General features: G+C 43.6%; 4 protein-coding genes across 12 annotated transcripts in view; 2 read left to right on the forward strand and 2 right to left on the reverse strand.

The window, feature by feature from the left end:
* The first annotated feature begins 124 nt into the window (after positions 1 to 124).
* On the forward strand, positions 125 to 3,682 carry lrriq3 (leucine rich repeats and IQ motif containing 3). 3 transcript variants are annotated; one of them, XM_062556092.1, is made up of 9 exons: positions 125 to 257; positions 511 to 794; positions 891 to 1,214; positions 1,342 to 1,472; positions 2,010 to 2,139; positions 2,282 to 2,344; positions 2,429 to 2,540; positions 2,624 to 3,356; positions 3,453 to 3,682. In XM_062556092.1, exons 2-9 carry the CDS (start codon positions 528 to 530, stop codon positions 3,622 to 3,624), a joined length of 1,932 nt encoding a protein of 643 aa, XP_062412076.1. In that variant the 5' UTR covers positions 125 to 257; positions 511 to 527; the 3' UTR covers positions 3,625 to 3,682. The 3 variants fall into 3 exon arrangements, with proteins under 3 accessions (XP_062412076.1, XP_062412078.1, XP_062412079.1); XM_062556094.1 differs by lacking the exon at positions 125 to 257 and having other exon boundaries at positions 659 to 1,214; XM_062556095.1 differs by lacking the exons at positions 125 to 257; positions 511 to 794; positions 891 to 1,214; positions 1,342 to 1,472 and having other exon boundaries at positions 1,915 to 2,139.
* A 29-nt stretch (positions 3,683 to 3,711) lies between these two features.
* Positions 3,712 to 11,291, reverse strand: acot11b (acyl-CoA thioesterase 11b). Its single transcript, XM_062556096.1, has 16 exons — positions 11,067 to 11,291; positions 9,028 to 9,242; positions 8,412 to 8,481; positions 8,253 to 8,313; positions 8,026 to 8,127; positions 7,610 to 7,745; positions 6,921 to 7,077; positions 6,667 to 6,786; positions 6,400 to 6,538; positions 6,131 to 6,186; positions 5,925 to 5,991; positions 5,742 to 5,825; positions 5,520 to 5,653; positions 5,289 to 5,420; positions 5,002 to 5,128; positions 3,712 to 4,902 (listed from the first exon to the last, which is right to left on the reverse strand). Exons 2-16 carry the CDS (start codon positions 9,215 to 9,217, stop codon positions 4,744 to 4,746), a joined length of 1,734 nt encoding a protein of 577 aa, XP_062412080.1. The 5' UTR covers positions 9,218 to 9,242; positions 11,067 to 11,291; the 3' UTR covers positions 3,712 to 4,743.
* Positions 11,292 to 12,623: 1,332 nt separating this feature from the next.
* On the forward strand, positions 12,624 to 19,065 carry serpinb1 (serpin peptidase inhibitor, clade B (ovalbumin), member 1). Of its 7 annotated transcripts, none has more exons than XM_062555821.1 (7): positions 12,624 to 12,707; positions 14,846 to 15,021; positions 15,519 to 15,656; positions 16,092 to 16,209; positions 17,079 to 17,221; positions 17,665 to 17,820; positions 18,111 to 19,065. In XM_062555821.1, exons 1-7 carry the CDS (start codon positions 12,698 to 12,700, stop codon positions 18,516 to 18,518), a joined length of 1,149 nt encoding a protein of 382 aa, XP_062411805.1. In that variant the 5' UTR covers positions 12,624 to 12,697; the 3' UTR covers positions 18,519 to 19,065. The 7 variants fall into 7 exon arrangements, with proteins under 7 accessions (XP_062411805.1, XP_062411810.1, XP_062411806.1 ...); XM_062555826.1 differs by having other exon boundaries at positions 12,637 to 12,707; positions 14,805 to 15,021; XM_062555822.1 differs by lacking the exon at positions 12,624 to 12,707 and adding an exon at positions 12,763 to 12,905.
* A 449-nt stretch (positions 19,066 to 19,514) lies between these two features.
* The window catches only part of LOC134102100 (alanine aminotransferase 2-like), a 5,147-nt gene continuing 675 nt past the window's right edge, over positions 19,515 to 23,986 (reverse strand). The window contains exons 2-11 of the mRNA XM_062556097.1: positions 23,955 to 23,986; positions 23,417 to 23,525; positions 22,992 to 23,125; positions 22,613 to 22,856; positions 22,252 to 22,331; positions 21,756 to 21,892; positions 20,965 to 21,139; positions 20,652 to 20,786; positions 20,245 to 20,369; positions 19,515 to 19,700 (exon numbers count right to left, since the gene is read on the reverse strand). The exon at positions 23,955 to 23,986 is cut by the window's right edge and continues 58 nt beyond it. Coding sequence (XP_062412081.1) covers positions 19,589 to 19,700; positions 20,245 to 20,369; positions 20,652 to 20,786; positions 20,965 to 21,139; positions 21,756 to 21,892; positions 22,252 to 22,331; positions 22,613 to 22,856; positions 22,992 to 23,125; positions 23,417 to 23,525; positions 23,955 to 23,986 — 1,283 coding nt within the window. The 3' untranslated portion in view covers positions 19,515 to 19,588. The remainder of the gene's footprint in view (positions 19,701 to 20,244; positions 20,370 to 20,651; positions 20,787 to 20,964; positions 21,140 to 21,755; positions 21,893 to 22,251; positions 22,332 to 22,612; positions 22,857 to 22,991; positions 23,126 to 23,416; positions 23,526 to 23,954) is intronic.

The following is a 23,986-nucleotide window of genomic DNA, read 5'->3' on the forward strand; positions in this document are numbered from 1 at the left end:
AACCACAAGTTCCACAACACACAGCACACACACACAGCAGTTAATTATTAAAATGTGACGGAGTCGGACAGGTACAGAAATATAGAAATACAGTAGAAATTTAAAATTGTTGAACAAAGTCGACTCCCGACTTCATGCAGTAAACATTTTTCGTTCACGCTGTAAACCAGTTGTCATGACAACGGTGTAGAGGCGAGTAGCATGTGTGTGTGTTGTTGGTGATTAGAAAAATCATAAGGATGATAAACTAGCTACAGGTAAGATGAGTAACTTGTGTTAATTCCATCTTGTTTATACTCTCGGTATAGCGGATATTTTGGCATAATGAATTATTATACATTTTCATTATGTACTATATGATAGTATAAATTGTTACATATATTAGAATACTTCTGTGACTTGTTTTTTAGCATCTAGGCGAGGCAATAGAGCTGCTAGCCTACTTAACGTGAAGGAGCCTTTTCCAGGGAGGTTTGACGTTATTTGTGAATGTTCAATCTGATCTTTTAGTGGCACAATGTGACAAAATGGATGTTCTTGATGCTCAGCAGTTTCTCGTAAGTTGCACTGCATCACTAATTGAGCAGCATGGAGTGTTTGACCTGGAGGACAAGAAGGATATCCCACAGAATATTGTGATGGTCAGACTGAGCAACCGTATGCTTAAAAATGTGGTGCATTTCGAGTGTTGTCAGTCATTGAGGATTTGTATCCTTGCCAACAACTTCATCAACAACATAGCTGGTTTGTCAGAATGTGTGCATCTAGTGAAATTAGATCTGAGTGGAAATCAGGTAAGTAGCCTAGATGACAGGGATGCAGACAAATTGTGTTTAGTGACATTTTGATGTGGTTCTTTTCAGAAACTAACTTGTCCATGCTAATTTCAGATAACAGAATTACCAAATGTAGGCTTTTGGAAAAAGTTTGTGGAACTACAGCTACTAAATCTGCATGACAACAATATGTCAACCAGGCAGCATATCATAGGGTTATATGGCTGTTCAAATTTGGCTGCCCTGACCTTGCATAACACACCCTTGAGTCTGATGGAAAACTACAGGCACTGTATGGTCAACAGCTTGTGGTCACTGAAGGCTTTAGACAAGTATGTCATTTCTGATGAGGAGATCATTGAGGGCTGTACCATCCTTCCTAAATTCAAGCAAATGACCCCTCATTTAGCAATTGATCTTCACCCTGCTTCAAAAATGGTAGGTACTGATTTGTGCCATTACACAATTCACTATAATGAAGTTACTACTATGCAGTAAAGTGTATGTGTGTGTATTATGCATACAGTTTCATTGCTTGTACTGAATGGCTTGTCTGTAACCTCAGGAAACCTTCAAGAGTGAGATGAAGTTAGTCATGAAGACAATATCAAAGATTAATCAGATCCAAGCACATTATTCCCCAACTTTAATCATCCAAAGATGGTTCAGAGGTTATCTTACCAGGAAAAGTCTTGGGTAAAGAACCTAATGTTTCAATATTACTCTCATATTTACAAACGTGGCAGATGCCTTCATCCAGACACATTTACCTTTAGATCAGTATAACACAACCATGAAGTTGGGTACACATAGACATTTGAGGTCGTTCTATAATTTTGACAGATGCCTTTAGCATTTCTCAAAAATTACATCAACATCTCCTGAACTATCATTTTCTGAAAATTATCATTCAGGAAGTGTTGAGGAAATGCTTCTTTACAATGCAGAAACATTTAAAAAATACTGTACATATAGCGGAGTTTCCTTACTATTAGCCGCAGCTTATACATTAATTTTGCAAAATTTCTTCAGCTCTGAGGTTAATACATAGTGGCAGTTAATATGGTATTGATATGGTTTTGCCTCTAGCATAAAACATTATCCTGCGGCTTATACATGATGCGGCTTATACTGTACATGATGTGGCTAATACACAGTGAATTACTGAACCTTAAGATGGTGAGAAATGTTTTATATGATATGTTAATGCATATTTATATCTCACATTGTCAGTATCACAAGTTCAGCATGGCATTGGAGAAAGATAAAAAAACAGCTTTCACCCATCATATCTGAGGCCACAATTACTGATGACCCTCTTTATTCTGACAAACAGCCAACCATGGTTGGCAAACATACGGATGTGAGTTTGCTCTCTACATGTCATGATGGTTATATAATGAGTACTCTAGATTAAGTTAATTTGATTATGTAATTTAAACATTTAGGTATCAAACAATGTGAATAAAGGTTGGCATCGCTGACATAATTTATTTGCTACTCAGGATCAGAATGAAGGGGATTTGAAAATGAAGCTTTTCATGAACTTGCTCACTGGTACTACAGTGGTAAGATGAGCAAAGTGTGCATTTGTAATATTATAGAGGTACTTTATCATTCTGAAAGACACTAGACATTTTACCTTGTTGCAGGTTGTACATGAAGAACGGGCTCTTTCATCTACTAATAAAAAATGGAAAGCCTGTACCCCTCCCACCCCCCAGAACAGTAAAGTTTTAAGTTGCAACACATCCATAGGGAAAGGTAATGTGTCTTTCCTGTTGTTATAAGATATGGGTGGCCGTTTGAATCAAAATAACATTTCCCATCTTTACATTCCTGGACAGATGTCACAGACCTATCGGAGGAGCTGCAGAGCCTGGCGCTGGAGACTGCGGGTGTCCACCTGTATTGCCACAAGGCTGTCCTCCACCCGACGGACCCCGTCACCAACATGCACCTCTCGCGTCAGCAGGACGGCAAGGACGTCCGGAGGGACCTCCGCCAGCTCCAAAGCCGAAAACCGAGCCCCGAGAAGCCGCCGCACCCTCGGCTCCCCATGGTCACTGCAGAGCAGCGGCTGATGGACCGCTGCCATGCCGGCATCAACCTGGAGGTCTTCGACATCGTCGAGCGAGCCAACCGGGTGCGCGAGCGCGACGAGGCGCTCAGGAAGACGGTCGAGCACGTCACGCAGGCCCAGGCGAGGAGGGAGGAGGCGCGGGAGTACAGGGACGTGGTCATGGAGGGCCGGCGTAAGGAGGCGCTGCAGCGGAGGGAGCAGGAGCAGGTGGAGCTGCGGAACGCGCTGCTGCGGCTGAAGGCCGACCAGAACCACGAGGCGCAGTCGGCCAGGGAGAGGCACGCGCTGTGGCTGGAGACGAGGAAACTCAAGAAGCTAGAGAAGACCAAGACGGACGACTTCTGCTGCCGCCACCTCTCCCTGTGCAAGGTCATCGCCAAGCAGCAGGACCAGCAGAGGCGCACCGCCATAATGCAAGAGAGACAAAGCCTGGTGACATCCACCCGGGCACATGTAGCCAAGCAAAAGCAGCTGATCCAGAAGTACTTGGAGCGCAGGTAAAAAAACAACCCCTTATGGTCCTTTTCATGTTAAACTGGATTCTTTCAAATGTTGTTTTTAACATTGCTTGTTACTGTTGCATGTTGTTCTAGGAAACAGTCCATTAAGGAAAGTACCATGATTTCTCGAATGACACTGGACTCTTATAAGCTGAAAGTGCATAATAACCTGCTCCGGGCAGCCAAGGTCCGGGCGGCGAGGATCAAATCCAGTCATGCAAAGACAGCAGCCACAAAAACACTGGTGTTTGAGAGAACCACTTAAAGAAACACATAGCATAAACATCACAGTTAACAAAAGACAAATCAACCATGAGAGAAATGTGGGTGTTTTCTTATAGTATTTAGTCTTAAAAAAAAAAAAAAAAAAAAGCTTCTCCAAATGTCAGATTTCTTCAATCCACATTAATCCACATAATGTTATCATTCACTTGCAGGTACATCAAACACCTGAAGTACATATGTATATAGAATCTTCTTTTACATAATATGCAAAATTATGTCTGGATTGTCTTGGTAAACTTTGTGCATTTTATCTGATGCCAACCAAAACTTTGAAGTTGAACGGAAATCTTACAAAACGTTCAAAAACATTTCATTTTTGCCCAAAAGCAGTCTTGCTTGCCCCGCAACATTACTGTAATTGTTAAGTTGTTAGCATAGAGAATACTTGAGTCAGACTTACTCGATGTTCCCATGCAGTGTTTGATTGCATTGGGACTGGTTGTGTGCTGTGCATCTTTCTGGGCCTATAACTGCCCAAAAATAATTTTGCTAATTCAAATAAGACACTTGCTGAGGGCTTTGGAATTGTATTGTTTGTTTTTCTGTAAGTCATATCCTCAGGATGACTATGTTGCTGCAGACGCATTTTACTTTTACTGGCACCACAAATGTAACTGCAATTCAGGGGGGATCTGATTGTGTGCTCATAAACATGTGTATGAGTTGATGGTGTTGAATTAGATGTTGAAACCTGCATCTAATTGACACTATTGAGATTCCCTATGGTATAACAACTACTCAAGCTTTTAATACCTTAAGGGCTGTGTAAAGTGCTGTTTAAGTGCTGTACCTTCCTACACAGTATTACCGCATGGAACCTGTAACAAAGCATGACATTGCTTCAAGCTGACCTTAGTTTACAATAAACCTACTGACATCTTCAGAGATATGTTTGACCATAAAAATACAATATTTTCAGGAAATTATCAGGCCACTACAGAAAAGGAATTGTACTAAACAGTATAATAATATATCATAGCATGGGAATTGATACTGGCTACAGTAGGCAAGTGAAATGAGGAGTCTGACTCAGTCAGGGCAAGAGTTAGGAGTGTCAGAGATTTCAGCAGCTGAAGAGGAGACTATCATCCTGGATCCTTCAGAGTACAGAGGGGGAATGAGACACCAGGCTGTCTCTGTTCCTTTCAAGAAACTCGCTGCAAGAGGAAAAGGTGTTGTAGAACCTTGAGGAGAGTCCAGCGATATCAGTGGAGATGTAAGGCAAGACCCCTGGAGTGGCCTGGTTGTAGTAGGAGATCTGAGAACCATACAGATGGAATACATGTGAAAACAGTGCCAATCTGTCATGAACACTGCTGTATATTTGTATTCAGTAGAAAGCCTTTTCTTTTCACACCTTAGTAAGGTTGTCTGACTCTTCCGAAATGCTGAAACCAGCGCAGAGGACCTCGCCTCGGTTTAAGTCCTCTGTTGGTGGATGAGTAGGCAATGTCACAGAGCGCAGGGCGATCAGGTAAGGCTCACTGAAGAGGGGTAAGCAGAGGGAGAGAGAGTGAGTGACCGTTAATTAATAGTCGGATAGTCAGAGGGTGAAAGTACTCTGGGGTGTTCTGTGAAACCTTGATTAAGTTGCAAAGCTAATGAGGAAAAAAAGAAGTCGTGCTTTTCTTTAGAATACCCCACCTCGGGTCACATGGACTTCTCCGCGAGGCCAGCATAATGAAGTCTTGGTCTTTACCCCCCTTCCTGACGGACGGAGTGACCACTCGGTAGATGGTGTCATCCTCATCGGCTTGGTTTATTACCTCGCATTCCCTAATAATACAATTATTATAAAAATGCAACCAGGGAATCCAACATCTAGAAAACACAAACTACTATCTATATTTGATATGTCCATAATATAACACTTACTTATAATGCCTATCCCACTCCTTCCTGCGTCTCAGATCGGACAGAAGCACAAAGACTTGTTCTGCCGGGACGTTTACATGTGTCTCCACTTTAAAACACAACGTCTGGTTCTCCTCTAATGTATACAAACTCACCTAGGGATAAAAATGGTCAACTTAACAATTACATTTCCGGTTAACAGTTTGTCCATAATAGCAAGAACAATTTGCAACTAGTTCCAACCTTATGTTTTTCTGAGTTCAATGCCCAGTTGCCCCGTGCAGACAACAGCTTTAAGGCAGACACATTGTTGTAACTGAGGTATATCTAGTGAAGAAAATAACGTTAGGTAAAAGGTCAACCACTTTGACATGTCAAGTGCTTTACATTGCACATCACTGCTTATTATCTTCTTTGCAGGGCTACCTGATTACTGGGGTCCCAAGGAACAGATAATGGCACTTCAGTATGCTTGCAGGAAATGATGTACTTCCTAAAACAAACAAACACACAGGTGTAGATTAACCACAATGTTGGCAGAGTAACAATGTAGAGATGGAAACTGTCTAGCCTCTATTATCTACAGACAATCCCAATGCTGCTTAAAAAAAACTATTGTTTCCACCACACACCTGTCCAGTCTAATTTTCTTCCTGGCAATGGCTTCCTGGTACCGACGCTTTCCATCCTGTGGACGCAGGAAGACTCAGGAATCAGTGTTAGTAAGTAAGAAGAACAAAAACAAAACTTTTTTTTTTTCACCTGCTGAGCTGAAAAACAATCCAGTATTACGGGGATATTTGGGGATAAGCACCAGTGACATTTTCAGTTTTGAGGAATGCAGCTAATTCTCCACACGGTTTGGAATGTACCAGCCCGGTGGCATTAACTCCGGTCTTACCACTGGTACAGGTCGAATGCGGGGCAGTGTGCGTGGTTTCTTCTCACCGTCCAGCACCTCAAACGTCATAAAGGCACTGTTGATGTGGCGAAGTGGCTCGCCTCCTTGGTATGCTTCGGCGCACACACCCACCTCCATGCTACAAAGACATGTAGCATGTCAGACTTGATGTAACGTTGACATTGCTATTGCAGTGCAGGGGTGAATATGTACTTTAATTAAGTATATTAGTAATAACTAGTAAACTTGTATTTTGAAGAGAAATACCTTTTCTTAAAGGCATTGTTAACAATTGCCTTCAAAACCAAGCGGTCACCTATGTGAGAGGGACCTCGAAAGTGGAACATGTCAATTGTCCTCAGAGTCGGGTGGGCATTACACAGTCGGCTGAAAGATGGAAAAAGATGGTCAGAATGGTCAACACTAAAGAAAAGTCAGAGTCACTCTCCATCTCTGGCAGTCTACTAAGCCAAAAGACACAATAAGCCTATTATGGCGTAACGTTGTTCCCTGTGATTCACCTGGCTGCAATGGTGGCCACATTCTCCATCCAGGCCATTATCTGTCCTCCGAACGTGCTGACTTGGTGGTTGGCATGGGGTGGCAGGACCAGCTCCACGCTCTCCACCCTGGTGCGTTCAGCTGGCACTGCGTCCTGATGCTCCTCACATTCAGGAGCTAAGGAGCGCAAGCGTGTGATATGGAGCAATTGCTTTAGACCGCTTAGCCTGTGTTTCCTAACCTTAAAGGCTTAGAACACTCTCATGGTATGCGATGTATGGTGCAAGGCACTTAATCATGGGGCGAAAACCTTTGGAAATGTTTTAAGTCCTCAGTTCTAGAAGGCAACCAAAGGGAGACGTGATGGGTGAGATCAGCTGAGTCAGTGTAAATGGCACTGCAGTATGGCAGGCCATTTACTGAGCCAGCCATTTTCAACTTCTCTTTAGTCAGGCATTTACATTTTGCATGAAGTCATCTGGCAGATATGTTTAAGGAATATATGAATGAGGCACAATGTGAGCAAATGAATGAAACAAGATGCCATGGGAATACACTCGAATTCTACAACAACCACAATTACTGTAGAGTTAGACAGTTAGAATCCATTAGAGTGTTCCTTTCAGATGCAGAACACACTTAATGTCAAACCTAAAGCTAAAGAGTTAAGAGACTTTCTCTCCAGGTGAGGTGAGGTATGGTTCTGTACCTGTGTGAGAGGTGCTGCTGCTGAGCAGGTCGTTGATGATCTCTGCATGAATGAGCCTCATCCTCCTCCTCTCCGCTGCTAGGCTGTACTCCATCTGCTCAGCTTGTGTGAGGGGGATCACCTGTTTCAGCTGGACCTGCACACAGTCACACAGGTGACAGAGCGTGAGAGCCCATGGGCTGACAGTCACAAGTTGAGACACTGTCTCTAAAATAGTATTCCGACAACTATGAAGAGACTTGTTGGTTAGAAGTTGACATTTTGGAAAAGTTGTTTACAAACTGTTTGTAAACTGTCTCTGCTTCTCTACTGTCCTGTTCTTAGCTGTTAGTGTTATGCATAAATGTCCCTTGACAATGTGTCCTGACAAAGTTTGAAAACAAGTTACCGGTATACCACATTAACAACACCCTTACCTTCCCAGCTTCTGTTCGCCGTGCAACAAACGTGGCAAATGCATGGCACACCTTGCACTGCTGATCGCTAAAAAGGTCCTCGCAGCTAACCACAATACCGACCTGAGGAGAATTAAAATGACTGACATTAACACTTCACAATAAGCACAGGATACACATTTGTATAAATCCACTGAAATATTAAATTAATTCAATATAAATTATGTAATAAACATGTAAAAAACTACCTCCATGCTAGATGTGAATGCCCTGTTCACTTTGGCTTTGATGTGAACAACTTGTCCAACACTAGAGATATATATAAAACAGTAATACGTAGTAATAATCTCATTAATGCTTCATTATTTAAGAAATGTAGAATGTGCTTAGATTGCGGCGAATGTTACCTAATTGTGTGCTCAAAGTGGATATCATCAACAGAGGCAGTTACACAGGAACATCCAGCATGCCTTTCAGCTGTGGCAAAGGAAATAAATTACAGTAATTTCACAATATACCACAATAATCTGCTGTGTAACAAATAAACTACAAATACTCATGACTGTCTAAACATTACGATACACAACAAATTGTTTACAGGATAAAATTCATTGAACAACTCAACATTACAAGTCAACTTGTAGTGATTCGTCATTCGGTACATTTCATCCAACTGGCTATGATTGACACTTATATCTATGAGATAAGATAAAGCCTTCAAAATCAGTGTAGAACAGCCCTCCATGGCCATTCAGTAGCTAGCCCCGTCAGTCTGATGGTGGTTTGTATAAACAAAAGGAGTGGTGGGTCATCTGTGTTTTCATAACCAACATGATCACACAGAGCAGATGCAAAAGGTTTATAACTCCGGGTCTGTAAGACGTTTACAGTCAACTCTGAGAGCTGCAAAGTGCATTCTGTGTTGTGTTGCTCTCAAAACAGAACGTCAGAGTCCAAACACAACCCGTGAGAAAACAGAATAGCTCTCCTCTCCTGACATCTTCAGTCCCTTGAGGAGCTTACCTGAGAGGCAGGCGGTGGAGTCCATCCACTTGAGCAGCTGGCCTGCACTGAGCTGCCCGCAGTGGTTGGCATGGCAGGGCAGCACGATCTGGCTCATCTTCACCTCGGTGGGGTTCCTGTACACATCGCCATTCTCCAGGATGAACAGGGGCTCCTCAAGAAGCTCCGACTCCCAGTCCTCGGAGGCCATGGCTGTGTGAAGGAGGCTGAAATTTCTGCCAAAGAGTATACAGTAAACAGAGAGTTAGCTGACACTGACCAGCAGTAACAGAGATGTACACAGCAAACACGTGGGGCACGAAAGGAGAAGGTTGCGTTCACAGTTGGCAGTGTTGTGTTTTGTATTACCACATCAAAGGATTTTTCGAAGTCTTCATGTCCATAATCATAACAGTTTCATGCACTCACATGTTTGAAAGATTAATTACTTCAAGTAGGATTTTGAAGATTATAGACTTTCTTTCATTTTCAGAAGAATTAGAACTTGAAAGAAATCATTCTGCAACACACATGTGATTGTGGGAACAACTGAGAACAGTTGGCATCACATCTGTGTACCTTTTTCAAATGTACAAAAAATAACTTGCACAAATTCAACAAAACAAAAAGGCTTTATGAAACTTGCCAGACTTATCCTGGACAGACCTACTAAGGCTGTCCAGGATAATTACATAAATTATGACATTTAGGATCATTTTGGAGCTGGGCTAGCGTGCAGTACCCTGAAAGTTGTGGGTCCAATTCCCGGCTTCCCCTGTTGTGCCCTTGAGCAAGGTACTTAACCCCAAATTGCTCCCGGGACAATGTAATCCCTTGTAAAATTGACATGTGTAAGTCACTTTGAACAGCAGTGTCTGCTAAATTGTATAAATGTAGGACAGACAGCAAGATCCAGGGATGTCTTCCCCTTTTAGGCTATCTCAATTATATGACAACTTAATATCTAAATAATAGTACTATTTAATCATGTTTTATTTCTGACATTTTATTCCTCTGCCACAAATAATAATAATAATAATAAAAAGACATCATACAGAACATTTCAGATTATTTTCCTGCTTCAGTGGTGTATTAGGTAAAGGATCAAGAACCACTACAAGGTAAAACATGCCAGTCAATGATGAAGCATAATTGTAACCTATTTAACTTTGAGCGTTTGTCTCACAACACACGTTGGAGTATGTCTAGCATACTGATATATGCCACACATTCAGAAAAATAAGTCAATGCCCAGTGTCACTGTCTCCCAAATAATTCACTATCAATTATTAGTAGGCTACTAAACTTTATTGTTGCATTTGGTCAATTTCCTAACTGACAAATCAACTTACACTTCATTCGTGTCACTCTAAAATCAGTAGACCATAATTGTTCTGAAAAACAAAGATTAAATCCAGAATTGGGCATGTGCCACAAATCTGACAATGGCTGGATTGTGTTTGAGCTTCCAGCGAGGACTCATGGATTAACATTCAACTTTGCAAGACTGCCACTTCTCCACATCTCCTCAGACTTTGCAACACAGAGGCTCTGCGTAGTCACGCACTGTCAGAAAATCTTCAAAACTTGCGCGTCTGATTAAAACGATGCAATTTAACAACACAGCCCAACATGGAAAACAGCAAACTATGTTCACTGCGTAGCAGCAAAACACCAAACGTTCTTCTGTGTACCAGCTCACATGGCCTGGTCAGCTGTCTGTCATGCCTTCTTCAAATCCACGACATTCCCCGACCTCCAAACGAACATCACTTTGTCAGTAGCATGCATTACTATTCTTAGACATAGCCTAAACAAGTTAGTCTACAATATAAACGTTATTCATATAACCTAAACGAATCTGTGTCTTAATTCAAATATTAAATAGATGGCTAGCTACAACAACGGGCTTAAAACAACCTTGAACTTGTCACGCAACTATTTGGATGTGTGTGTTCTACTACAGTAGCCTACCTTCATCGCTGGATTCAATTATGTCAGTAATGTTGTATGGCTGACATATTTTTGTTCCTCAGTTCAAATCAATACAAAGTACTTACTAAAAGTGTCCAGAGTGTGTTCTCGTCATATCTGTGTGTGGCTACTTCTGATTCCCAAGACTTTAGATGAAAACATTTACCGGGAGCGTCCTCCGTTAACCAAAATGCCAACTTCAACCGCATGCATGCCGTGGTGGCCTGTAGGCGAACGACCATAACAGTCCTCCCTAAAAGGATTGCGTTACAGTTCCGCCCATCGACTTTTAAAGGTAGAACGGAGTAGTTGCAATAGGCCTACACCGCACCTAAAAAATAAAAAAATAAAATCGCTAGTAGGAGCTGCAATGTTGTAGCCAAATATCACCACATTGACTCCTTTCAAGAATCAATCGTTTTGATGAACGCGTCACAAAGGCTTATTATACCTGATACAGTAAAACAACTCTACAAAATTTCAGAAATAGTGAAAACCAAGGTCATAAAATGGCATTGGGCCTGAATATTAAAGATGAAATGCCTCGTGTTAGGCTCATTATAATGCCAAAAGCTAAATGCAACAAAGTGAAATAGTTTACCAAAAATTCCTCGGATGTCCATGATGGGACAGAGAGAGAGAGAGAGAGAGGGAGAGACTTATCTCTGGAGGAAGCTTCTTCTCGGTAACTAATTTATCAAATTGATTGCTAATGACTGTCTCCTGGAGATGAGAGGTGTTAAAAATGCTTATCTTTGGTACAATATTATAGCATAACAACAACTTAGATGATAGGCCTATCACAGAATTGCAGTGTCAACATTGGTTTATAACTGAAATATTTATTCTCTGAGCATTGTCATTTTGAATCTTCTCTTGCTGATGTATATTTTTAGATTATGCACCAATTAGGTTAACTCAACTCTCAACAACTTTCAAAGCCAATGCCACAACATCAACACACAGCACATAGGCCCAATGCTTCTAAAGACCTATAGCCATCAAACTCGGCTTCTTGATAACTAGGCCTAATCCACAGAGAGAGCGAGAGAGAGAGAGAGAGAGAGAGAGAGAGAGAGAGAGAGATTATTGGAGTCTATGGTACATATGTTATAGAATGTTGTTTTGAGATGTCTGTTTCCAAGGCTTATGTTGCCCTCTGCTGGTTAAATATTGTCATAACAACTAATTACTTTCTAGTGTGTGAATATGTGCAGATAATTAGGCCTATGATAATTATCCATATAGGCATCGCATGTATGTGTATATATATATATATATATATATATATATATATATATATATAGAGAGAGAGAGAGAGAGAGAGAGAGAGAGAGAGACCGTGTGTGTGTGTGTGTGTGTGTGTGTGTGTGTGTGTGTGTGTGTGTGTGTGTGTGTGTGTGTTGTTGCTCTGTTCCCAGTCTTCCATCGTCTCCACTCACTCCATCCCCGACACACAGAGAGTGCACCCTCGCTCCAAACCCTATATTTCAGAGACGTGTGCACTCTTACTCTTTACCATCTTATTGATTATGATTTATGATTATTATGACCAGCTAGTTTACTTTTTGGATGGACATATTAGAGGATTTTAGGACCCAGCAGGAGCAAATGGTTAGAGAGGTCATAGGCATAAAACGTCACTTCACTTCCTCGAAACAGCCTCGAAGCCTTTGATCACCTGCTACAATTCCGGTAGTTCATGAATTACTGATTCATGATAGCAGGTTTGTTCTAGGGTGTAGTCGCTCATTTTATGTTAATGCATGTCTCAGCGTCGCTAGTGTTGTGAATCCAGCTGTAAATCTGCCATTCTTACATACAGTCACATTCTTGCATTCAGTTACCGAGTCCAGGCAACAATGAGTTTGAACAAAAACTGAAACAAGGTAGCCTTCACACTCTCGTTCCCCTCTTCTGCATGGGTAAGGGTAAAGGATGCCGTAGGTACTAGGCTATCTTCTGTGCTTTGAGTGTGCTTCGCTAAATCGGAGCATAGGCTACTTGGTAGGCTACTACTATTTTCTCTCATTTATCGCACTACAACACCCAGGATGGAGAGTGCCTGTTATCTGGACGCGTCCGTGGGCACCAGGGTTGCAACTTGGTTGGTTATGGTTATGGTTGCAACGACCACAGAGGGGCACCACTTTCCTTTCCTTAGGCTAGTAATTGTTATGCTTATTATGGGGCATGGCATGTATACATATAACTATAGTTAAGCCCAGACAGTGCGCGACAATCTCCCTCAAGTAGCCTACACTCACACACGCACCACAATCCTTTAAGATATATTAGCGCGCACACACATAGTCATAACATAGTCATAACATGTCGAAGCACAACAGGAAAGTAATTTCAACTCAATCTTCCACATAGATCTGTGGGGGTATGATTTAAAAATGCCCATATGTACCGTAGTACTGTACTTGGTTGGCTGCTCTAACTGGATGCAGCAGCAACTTTTGTCTTTCGTACCGACAGAAGTGACCTTGTGAATCAGAGATCTATGCAAAAAATGCCGGAATTCTGTTTTAACTGATGTCGTTCAGAGAGCAGGCAAAGTGAAGTGGATTAAGTAACAGAAACTACTAGACTGGCTAACACCAGACTGCTTCTCAAATCTCACTTGAGATTGAGAATGGGTCTGGAAAGGCTTCATTGATTTAGGCTACAACTTGTAGCGGCATAACTTAAACTGATGCATTAAGCTCTTACCAAATAAAGTGCAGCAATCAAGTCTTGTAAACATTTCATGTTGGCTCATTTTGGATATGGGATGTGTTTGTGTGTATCTACATTCTACACCTGTTGCTGTGTAGGTGTGTGTGTGAGAGAAAGCAGATTTGAAAATGTGTAACAGAAAAGTCTCAAGACTAACAGCAACACACACACACACACACACACACACACACACACACACACACACACACACACACAGTCCTGCACCCTGCTTTATGGCTGTGTCGTGTGATACTACCGCTGTGACCACCTAGAAGTCAAACACCACATCCTCCATTTTGTCTCCCTAATAGATACTTGCATACAGGCAGACACATTGACTACCTCTGTACACATGTACACACACCCAGGGTTGAGTGTCTATATCCACTCAGTGGGCGTGGCGTTGCCACTAAAAGGCCGGAAGAGCAAATTCCACTGAAAGATAGAGAGAGAATGAGACAGACAGAAAGCAACTGTGTTTGAATAAGGAAGAAGGGAAGCACCTCTGTAGCAACTTATTTAATCTTCCACAGTAAGTAGGCAACATACCGTACACAATCTGTTCCTTTTTGCCATTAGCACAGGAGGCAGGAGCCTCAACATCAGTCTTGCCTGTGTGTGTGTGTGTGTGTGTGTGTGTGTGTGTGTGTGTGTGTGTGTGTGTGTGTGTGTGTGTGTGTGTCTGTGTGTGTGTGTGTGTGTGTGTGTGTGTGTGTGTGTGTGTGTGTGTGTGTGTGTGTGTGAGTTAGAATGTTAACTGGACTGTGGGCTGTGTAAATTTCTCTCATTCAGCCACAGCTGTAGAAGTTTTACATTGGCTGCACCCTGTCTGTCCGTTTTATACGGACTCATCTGTGGTTGTGTTTGTGTGTGTTTCCCTAATGTATGTGTTTACATTATGCATACTTTCTCTGAGAACCTGTCGTCCTAAATGTTGAAGTTACTCCTAACGTAAACCAGCTGCTCCTGCAGCTTGGAGGCTCCTCACGGTTTGATCAGAGAGGTTCTAAAGTAATCAAGGATCTTTGGTTTGATCATCAGAATCAGTTTTGTTAAACTTCCCCATCTGTGTTAATCATTACTGATATGACTCACTACAGGTCACGCTCACATCTGACTGACTACTTCCTGTCTGCTACAGCTGTTGCCATGGAGGCCCTAAGTCGTGCTAACGGGGCGTTTGCACTGGATCTGTACCGCGCGCTGAGTAAGGAGTCTCCCGGGGCCAGTCTGATCGTCAGCCCCCTCAGCATCAGCACCGCTCTGGCCATGGTCTACATGGGGGCCCGCACGCGCACACACACAGAGATGGGCAAGGTAGGACAAGAGCATTGGGGAAGGATTCATTCTGCCACATTGCTTCTCCAGGGCTGTGTGTGTGAGTGTGTGTGTGTGTGTGTGTGTGTGTGTGAGAAGTGATTGCATAAGGGAAATAGCAAAGGCTGAAAAAAATTCAGTATAAAATCAACCGCAATGCGGCAGGAATGTGTTTTCTTGAGTTTCCTGGGATTCTTTGCAGCCAGCATGTGAAAGGACCCAAGTAAAGAGGTGTGTCCATATACGCACCCATACCATGGGTACGCACTTGCACACAAGCAGAGCACCTACACGCCCAAGCAATATAGATAATGTTTATTGTCAGCTCACTGGTAGACTGGAAACCAACGGGAATTCACTCCACCCACAGCATTTGTTCAGGAAAGGTTTGCCAGGCTAGGTCACTGATAAGTGTATAACGCCAGGCGTATGGTTTTGTTGTGCAAAATCCAGCAGTTATGTATAATGAGCAAATGTGTGTGTGTGTGTGTACGCAGGTGATGCGATTTGATCAGGTGCCTGATGTCCACTCTCATCTTCAAACCCTGATGGGAAAAGTCACCACCCCCAGCTCCTCCCACGTTCTCAACCTGGCCAATCGCCTCTTCGGAGAAAAAACTTTTGGATTTTCACCAGTAAGTCATCCGGATTAAAGGAATCCACAATAGTGTAGACATAGCCTCAGTTCCAGTGTAATGACATTTGCCCGGTTTCCCAGATTCTTTAAGAAGCTCTTAAGTGCTAAGAACTTCTTAGGAGCGCTCTAAGAACATTCTAAGAATGCTCCTAAGTTCTTAGCACTTAAGAGCTCCTTAATGAATCTGGGAAACCCGGCCAATGTCACTAACAGAACTTGTCTGGGCTGTGACTGTGATGGTGTGCACCCGTTCACAAATGAGGGAGCTGATTACTGTGTGCCGTGTCATCCTATTTATTGGGGGAAATATCTAGAAACTAACTAGAGACTGAGAGAGTGTGAGAGTCCTTGGCTGATTGCTAGAGGCTAGCTATTATATTCCTGTGTGTGTGTGTGTGTGTGTTTGTGTGTGTGTGTGTGCGGGTGATTGTAGGAGTTCCTGTCAGGGATACAGAAGAACTACCTGGCTGAGCTGCAAGGGATGGACTTCCTACAGGCTTCTGAGGAGGCCAGACAAACAATCAACCAGTGGGTGAAGGAGAAGACTGAAAGTAAGGATCACACACACACACACACACACACACACACGCGCGCGCACACACACACACACACACACACACACACACACACACACACACACACACACACACACACACACACAGAGGGACTTTGCATCCAAACTCTTTATACATAAACACAGAAAAGTGTTTATGTATAAAAAAAGTATGAAAAACTGCAAACTGCAAACTGATTAAACTAATATGACTGTTACTTTTATGACAATTTGACTAAACGTGTAAAGATCGGTGACCTAGGGAGAATATGCATGTAGATTAGCACGTTACTGGCAGGGCTGTCTAGAAAATCCAGCCAACAAAATTCTGCTCTATATCAGCGGTCATAGGCAGCCTTGCTGTGTAGCCTGGGCGATGTTTTCTGAACCCATGGGAGTGAAAAAGTTGTATCTCATATCTGAAAATATTTGAACCCTTTCTGTGAGGGAAGAAGAGAACTCGCACACCATTCTTTAACGTTGCAGAAATTAAAGTGTTTAATCCATCCCAAAATGAAAGTGAAAAAAGTGCTACCAAGTGAAAAGCAAACGTTTCGGTGCTCAGAGTCAGACCTTCGTCAGTGCAGTGTTTGCACTGATGAAGGTCTGAGTGAAACGTTTGATTCCCTCATTGATCTTCAGTACCTACAGTAGAACTAACGCCCCCACAAGGCCTGGAGTAATTGGCGCGATACCCTTCCTGTATTACAGTAACTGAACCCTCTCTGTGAGAAATGTGATAAGTGGGTTCACAATAAGAATTCAAATGTGTATCCATGCACATTGCTTGCATTCTTGTGTGCTAGTTCCGTGTGTGTGTGTGTGTGTATACGTGTACATACCTGTGGTCTGTGTGTGCTATTTCAGATAAGATTGAGGAGCTACTGAAGTCAGGAGTGTTGTCGACAATGACTCGTCTGGTGCTGGTGAACGCTGTTTACTTTAAGGGCAGCTGGATGCATCGCTTCCAAAAGGAGCAGACGCAAGAGATGCCCTTCAAGATCAACCACGTAAAATATCAACATACATTCAAAAATTCAATCACTTTGAAACACCCAAAACTCTGTGGCTACATACTTCAGTGGCTAGATGATTCATATTTGCAGTAACAGTGAGACTGTAAACTTGGCAAAAACTTGGTGCAACATGGTGCACAAGTGTACTGATGAGCTAAGGAAGTCACAAACTCATGAGTGTGTGTGTGTGTGTGTGTGTGTGTGTGTGTGTGTGTGTGTGTGTGTGTGTGTATGTGTGTGTGTGTGTGTGTATGTGTGTGTGTGTGTGTGTGTGTGTGTGTGTGCCATAATTCATATTTCGGTGTATATTTGGATTTGTGTGTGTGTGTGTGTGTGTGTGTGTGTTTGTGTGTGTGTGTGCACGCGTGCACATGCCGCGTGTGTGTGTGTGTATTCATGTTGGTATATATGTGTAACACACCTCTGTGTGTATTTAGGCGGAGACTCGGCCGGTGCAGATGATGTGCCAGACGAAGAAGCTTCCTTACGGTTGGGTTGACGACCTGGAGATGCAGGTGCTGGAGCTGCCCTACACACAGAGGGAGCTCAGCATGTTCATCCTACTGCCGCCGGCAAACAAAACACTAACCAAGGTGTGTGTTTGTGTGTGTGTGTGTGTGTGTGTGTGTGTGTGTGTGTGAGTACATGTGAAATAGAGAGGGTGAATGAGAGACAGAGGCAAAGAACGAGATAGAGAGCAAGGCCTACATCCATAGGATGTATCATGTACAACCACTTGAGCGTACAGAAAACCATGCAAGAGAAAAGAACGTGTGTTTGCTAGAGAGGGAGAGGGGGAGGGAGGGGGAGAGAGAGAGAGAGAGAGAGAACTAAACTCCTGTTTTTTCATTTGGAAACCGTACTCCTCTGTATCTTCACACAGCTGGAGAATAAACTGACCATAGAGAATCTTCTAGAGTGGACAGACCCCGCTAACCTGGACGACGGCAGCGACGTGGTCCTGCACCTGCCCCGTTTCAAGCTGGAAACGTCCCTCTCTCTGGGCGACACCTTGTCCGGGCTCGGCATGGGCTCGCTGTTCGACGAGGGCACCGCCGACCTGTCCGGCATGAGCGCCAACGGCGGGCTCTCCATCTCAGCGCTGGCACACAGCGCCGTGTGCGACGTCACCGAGGAGGGCACGGAGGCGGCCGCGGCCACCGCGGCCATGGCGTCCTTCTGCATGTTGCGCGAGGAGCACTTCATGGCGGACCACCCCTTCCTCTTCCTCATCATGCACAACCCCACACGCAGCATCCTCTTCCTCGGGCGCTACTGCGGGCCACAGTGAGGGACGTAACCGATGACCAGGCCCCCGACCTTTTCTATCTGACCGCTACTGTATTATACAGTACGACAACAAAGCTTTAGTCCTAATCTCAAATGTTTGACCAAACTGAATGTTAAATGTGGAATCTATCACAACAACATATTTAGTTATTATGTCAACCTGAGCGACTGAGATTTTCATGTAAGTCTTACATGAAATTTTACATGAAGTTTTACATATTTTTTTTTTAAACTCTGCTTGTTTATGTCTGTCACATGAAGGTAGTGGTTTGCCTCTGAGTTTAAATAAAGTTTAAAAACACACTTCTGGTTTAAGTCTTAAATATTGTATGAACTGTAAGTGTATGGATATGCCAGTCTGGTGGAGGTTTAAACTACTAAATCAATCCCAATTGTTCCTCGGTCAGTACACGAAAGCTAGCAACAAGAGAATTTCTCTATACCTGGTGCAAATAAATCACACCTACCAGGTGAGCCTTACACCTACACACAGCCTACACACAGAGCTCATTAGAATCAACTGGTTTTGTGAGTATTTTAAAGCTACAAAGCTGGCAGTATAATGAGGAGTCCTATAAGTAAGCTAGGGTAGCCAAGGATTTTTAGCCACCCTTTTGAAAGAATGATTGCTAGGGCTTTAAATAGCAATACTGTTATTGAATTATAGTAATAATTAAAATGCTGTTTCAACGGTCATGCTGATAACATGAATGTTGTCTATATGTCTCATAAAATGTTGTGAGCACACACAAACACTCATTTTGGTTATATTCAAATAAAGTCTCCTGATAGCATGAATGAAAGTGTATTCAGCCACCCTTTTCCTTGGATAGCCTACATGTACGTGTATGCACACACACACACCACAGTGTCTTCAGTTGCACTAGATGTGTGCTTTTGTTGCAGGCCTCTCTCACACACACTCGCAAAAGAGGGGGACTCATCAACTTAGTTCTCTCAAAGCAGTGGACAAGAGTGCTGCATACTAAAGGAAATTACAAATGGCTGCTTTCTTTTTATATAGATTTTTATGACAGTAATTATTTGTGAAATGCCAGTACCATGCTCAGTTTACAGAGTTCCATTCTGGCTTTGTGTTGGCTGCTGTAGAAAGCGAAGGTGAAAGGATCCCAGGCGACTCAGCAGGTCTTCCATCTTATATGGAGGCATAAGGACACAGATTCTAAAATACACAAACAACCCTCTGTTGTGAAATGGTGTGGAATGGAAACTGATGAAATATTCACATGATTACACAGTGAACTCATTCCTTGGGACAAACAGTTCTTTATTTAGCTGCTGACCACTAGAGAGAGATAGAGAGCGCTGTGTGTGTGTTTGGCTACACACAGTTGTTGAACATTTTTGTGATATCAGTCCTGGTTGTACCAAAAGACATTATTAGCTATACTACTAAGTGCTCAAGACAGACAACAGAGGAATGTCGTTGACCTCTGCTGAAGTGGATCCTTCATTGGTGAATGACTGCAACACATTTCTATGCACACGTAAAGGAATGAAAGTACTGTAGGCCTATTACCAACACTGTCAACGCAGTAAGTGCAGCAGTCAGACTGAACAACAACTGTGCAACAGTAGCAGTGTGTGTGTGTGTGTGTGTGTGTGTGTGTGTGTGTGTGTGTGTGTGTGTGTGTGTGTGTGTGTGTGTGTGTGTGTGTGTGTGTGAGTGAGTGAGTGAGTGAGTGAGTGAGTGAGTGAAATCTTACCTTATGTGCCAGCAGCTTCCTGTGGCTGAGTGGTCGTCACACACACACTCACCGAGTCCCACACACACACCCTCCTCCTCCAAGAGTCTTCCACAGTACAGGGGCCCAGCACTCCTCCCCATGGCCTGCACACACACAGAATGTCATGGTGAACGGTGGCCATGTGTGTGTGAGCATATGATTGTGTGTTCATGTGTATGTTTACCTATGGCAATGTGAGGGGTGTGTGTGTTAACCTGTAGTAATGTGAGGTGTTAGAGGTGTGTGTGTGTGTGTGTGTGTGTGTGTGTGTGTGCGTGTGTGCGCATGTTTGTGTGTGTTTAGCTGTAGTAATGTCAGATGTGTTTGTGTGTGTGTGTGTGTGTGTCTGTGTGTGTGTGTGTGTATGTATGTTTGTGTGTGTTTACCTTTGGTAATGTCAGGTGTGTGTTGAGGTAGACTCCTCCCATCACAGGTGGGCAATAGACTCCTGGCAGCAAATTGAGTAAGGTCCGCCCCCTCTCCACATTTTGCCTTAGAGTATTCTCACAAGACAAAAACTCCTGCACACACACACACACACACACACACACACACACACACACACACACACACACACACACACACACACACACACACACACACACACACACACACACACACACACACACACACACTGACTGAGTTGCTAGTTGATCATTCATGATGGAAGTGCCCGTGTGCATTGTTGCGTGCGCGTACCTGCATATATCTGCTATGAGACGGCTCGCCAGGACATGGTGGGTCAGCCATGACATCAAGCCCAATCTGACCAATCACAGGTGGGCTGATGTCCCCAGTGAGCAAGACTTCCACAAATGGCAGCACAGCGGCATCAAAGTTGACGAGCTCCATATACCCCACTCTCATGCCACACCTGGAGCCACATTAGCACATTACATGTAAAGTCATATTAGCACTCTGCTACATTAGCAGCACTGTGCAGTTCACAGGACCTCACAATCTGTAGACATAACCTGACAATGGTTTACATTGTGGCTGATAGGGACACTCATGTGAAAAACACATGGACAACTGAGGTGAATTTAAAAATGACACAATATTCTGCCATTTAGTCAGGTTAGTTTTCTATGTAGTTTGTAGGGGCACTTACTCAATCCAGTTGTCATCAACTTCAAAATGTGACACTGTGTGTGTGTGTGTGTGTGTGTGTGTGTGTGTGTGTGTGTGTGTGTGTGTGTGTGTGTGTGTGTGTGAGTGAGTGAGTGAGTGAGTGAGTGAGTTCCTTGAATTTCCCCTTGGGGATCAGTGAAGTAGCTATCTATCTATCTATCTACTTGCAGTTTTATCTGGCTCGTCAGAATAGTTGTACTGTGTCATATTCAGTGAACAAAAACAGTCACATAGTTTTGCTTTCACCAAGTGCAGCCAAACTGCACTTTATGTCAAGAGGAAATAGCTGCATTGTTGTGAATCCCCAACCCCTATTGTCTACCCATACTAGTAGGCTAGTATAGGTGAGAAAAACTCACTCTCCCAGGGTGCCGTTGGAGAGAGAGTTGAGAGACGCCATCTTCACTGAGCCTGAGTACATGGGGTCCATCTCAAAGAGCACTCTCTTATAGGACAGGAACGTACAGTCCTTTCCAAACACACAGTCCTGGTACACCTGGTAAGAAACACACACTGGTCAAGTCAGGTGTGTATTCCAAGCAGGTGGTGAAGTGACAGAACTGGGTAAGTGAACCCAGAGGAAGTGGTCAACCTCCAAATATAATAGCCGTTTGGCTTTGTTTAGTTTGCCGATTGAAGCACCTGGATATTATCAGGTTTACAACTTCCTCCTTTAGGTCACCATACCAAGGTATCCCACTAGGCCGCCTACTTTGAATCATGGCTTGGTCACACACAGAAAGGTACTCTCTCTTTTTCTCTGTCATTCGTTTACACATCATTATGTAAAAGTCATGTAAGAATGTTTTTTTACCATTGTAAGGCATTGTTACACATGTACACACTCATCCCCACCTCATCCACCAGTAAGAGGAGGTTTTCTTCTGCTGCGAACCGAATGACATCCTGTATGGTGTTCCTGTCCTGTACGTGTCCTTAAAGAAATCATGCACTGAATATTGAATCATTTCTTATCTTTACTTGTGGTTGGACATCAACAGACATTGAAATCCTTAACTAAGATTGAGACTCTCATAAGGGGGAAACACATTTAGAATCAGAATTAAAACATTCGGAACATGGTGCATGTCAAGATGTAAACAAAGTTTGTGTGTGAGCCAGTGCATGTGTGTCTGTGTGTGTGTGTGTGTGTGTGTCTGTCTGTGTTCAAACACATGTGGTGTGAGCATAGGGTGTGAGGTGCAGGCGCCTGCACCTGTAGGATCTCCAGGGTTTGAGATGTAAATTGCTCTGGGGTTGCATCGCCCCCTGGAGGCCTGGATGACACGCTGAAGCTCGTCCTTCTCCCAGGTCCAGCCCCTCTTCTCCTGCAGATTATAAGGGAGTGCTGCTAGTCCGGCGTCTTCCAGGAGCCGTGGCAGAGTGTGAGGGTGTGGTTCAGGGATCATGACCGCAGGCTGGGTTTGACCACTACCCCACGCAAGTAGCTTCATTATGATCTAATTTGGGAAGAGGACGCAACATTTGTTCTCATATTAACATGAGATAGTTATTCAAGGCTTTACTGTGTGTGTGTGTGTGTGTGTGTGTGTGTGTGTGTGTGTGTGTGTGTGCGTGTGTGTGTGTGTGTGTACCATTAGTCCTCGCTGTGACCCAGTGGAGATGAAGATATTCTTTGGGTCAGAGGCCAGGCCCCCGTCTCTCCTGGAGATGAAATTGGCCACACTAACCAGCACACTCTTCAGACCACACGATTCTGAGTATGCACCTAACACACACACACACACCCACGCACACATGCACGACCACACGCACGGCCGCACACGCGCACACACACGCACACACACGCGCACGCATACACACACACGCGCACACACACGCACACCCGTACGCACGCCCACATACACACACACACACACATGTGCGCGCACGCGCACACACACACACACACACACACACACACACACACACACACACACACACACAGTCCAAAGTCATTTTTAAGTGGTTGTTAAAACATGACTTATTGTCCACCAAAACAGGCACCATTCACACTTACCCACACTGCCTCCATCACAGCGCTTGAGCATCCTCTCTGCTCTCTGTCGCACATCCACTGGAAGTGTGTCATCGAGGAGAAGATCAGGGTAAAGGCATGTGGCGAGGACCTACATAAAACACACACCCAATCACAGGCCAGGTGAAAAGTCAGGGAGTGTGTGTGCGTGTGTGCGTGTGTGTGTGTGTGTGTGCATGTTGGACTGAGAGATAAACGTAATGAGGGGCATCATTCAAACAAAAAGGTCTGTATTAATAAATCACTACAAATATAGTAGAAATTCATTTCATTGAAAGGAGGCGATTGTAGTGTAGTGGCTAGGAAGCTGGGCAAGCATGCAATTGCCAGACATTTGTGCAAGCCATTTGAGCAAGGCACTTTACTCCAAGTTACCCTGGAGAGAAGGGCACTTGCAATAATGGACTTATGTAAGTTGCTTTAGATGAAAGCGTCAGCCAAATGAATAAGAATGGAAGCAAGTAAGACATTAACCAGGCATCACACACCACTGTGTATGTACATTCACACACTTACTGACCTGTCGCACAAAGGTTATGGGAGCCATTCCTG

This window comes from Sardina pilchardus, chromosome 15 (genome assembly GCF_963854185.1).
Source record: "Sardina pilchardus chromosome 15, fSarPil1.1, whole genome shotgun sequence".
NCBI classification, from domain to species: domain Eukaryota; kingdom Metazoa; phylum Chordata; class Actinopteri; order Clupeiformes; family Clupeidae; genus Sardina; species Sardina pilchardus.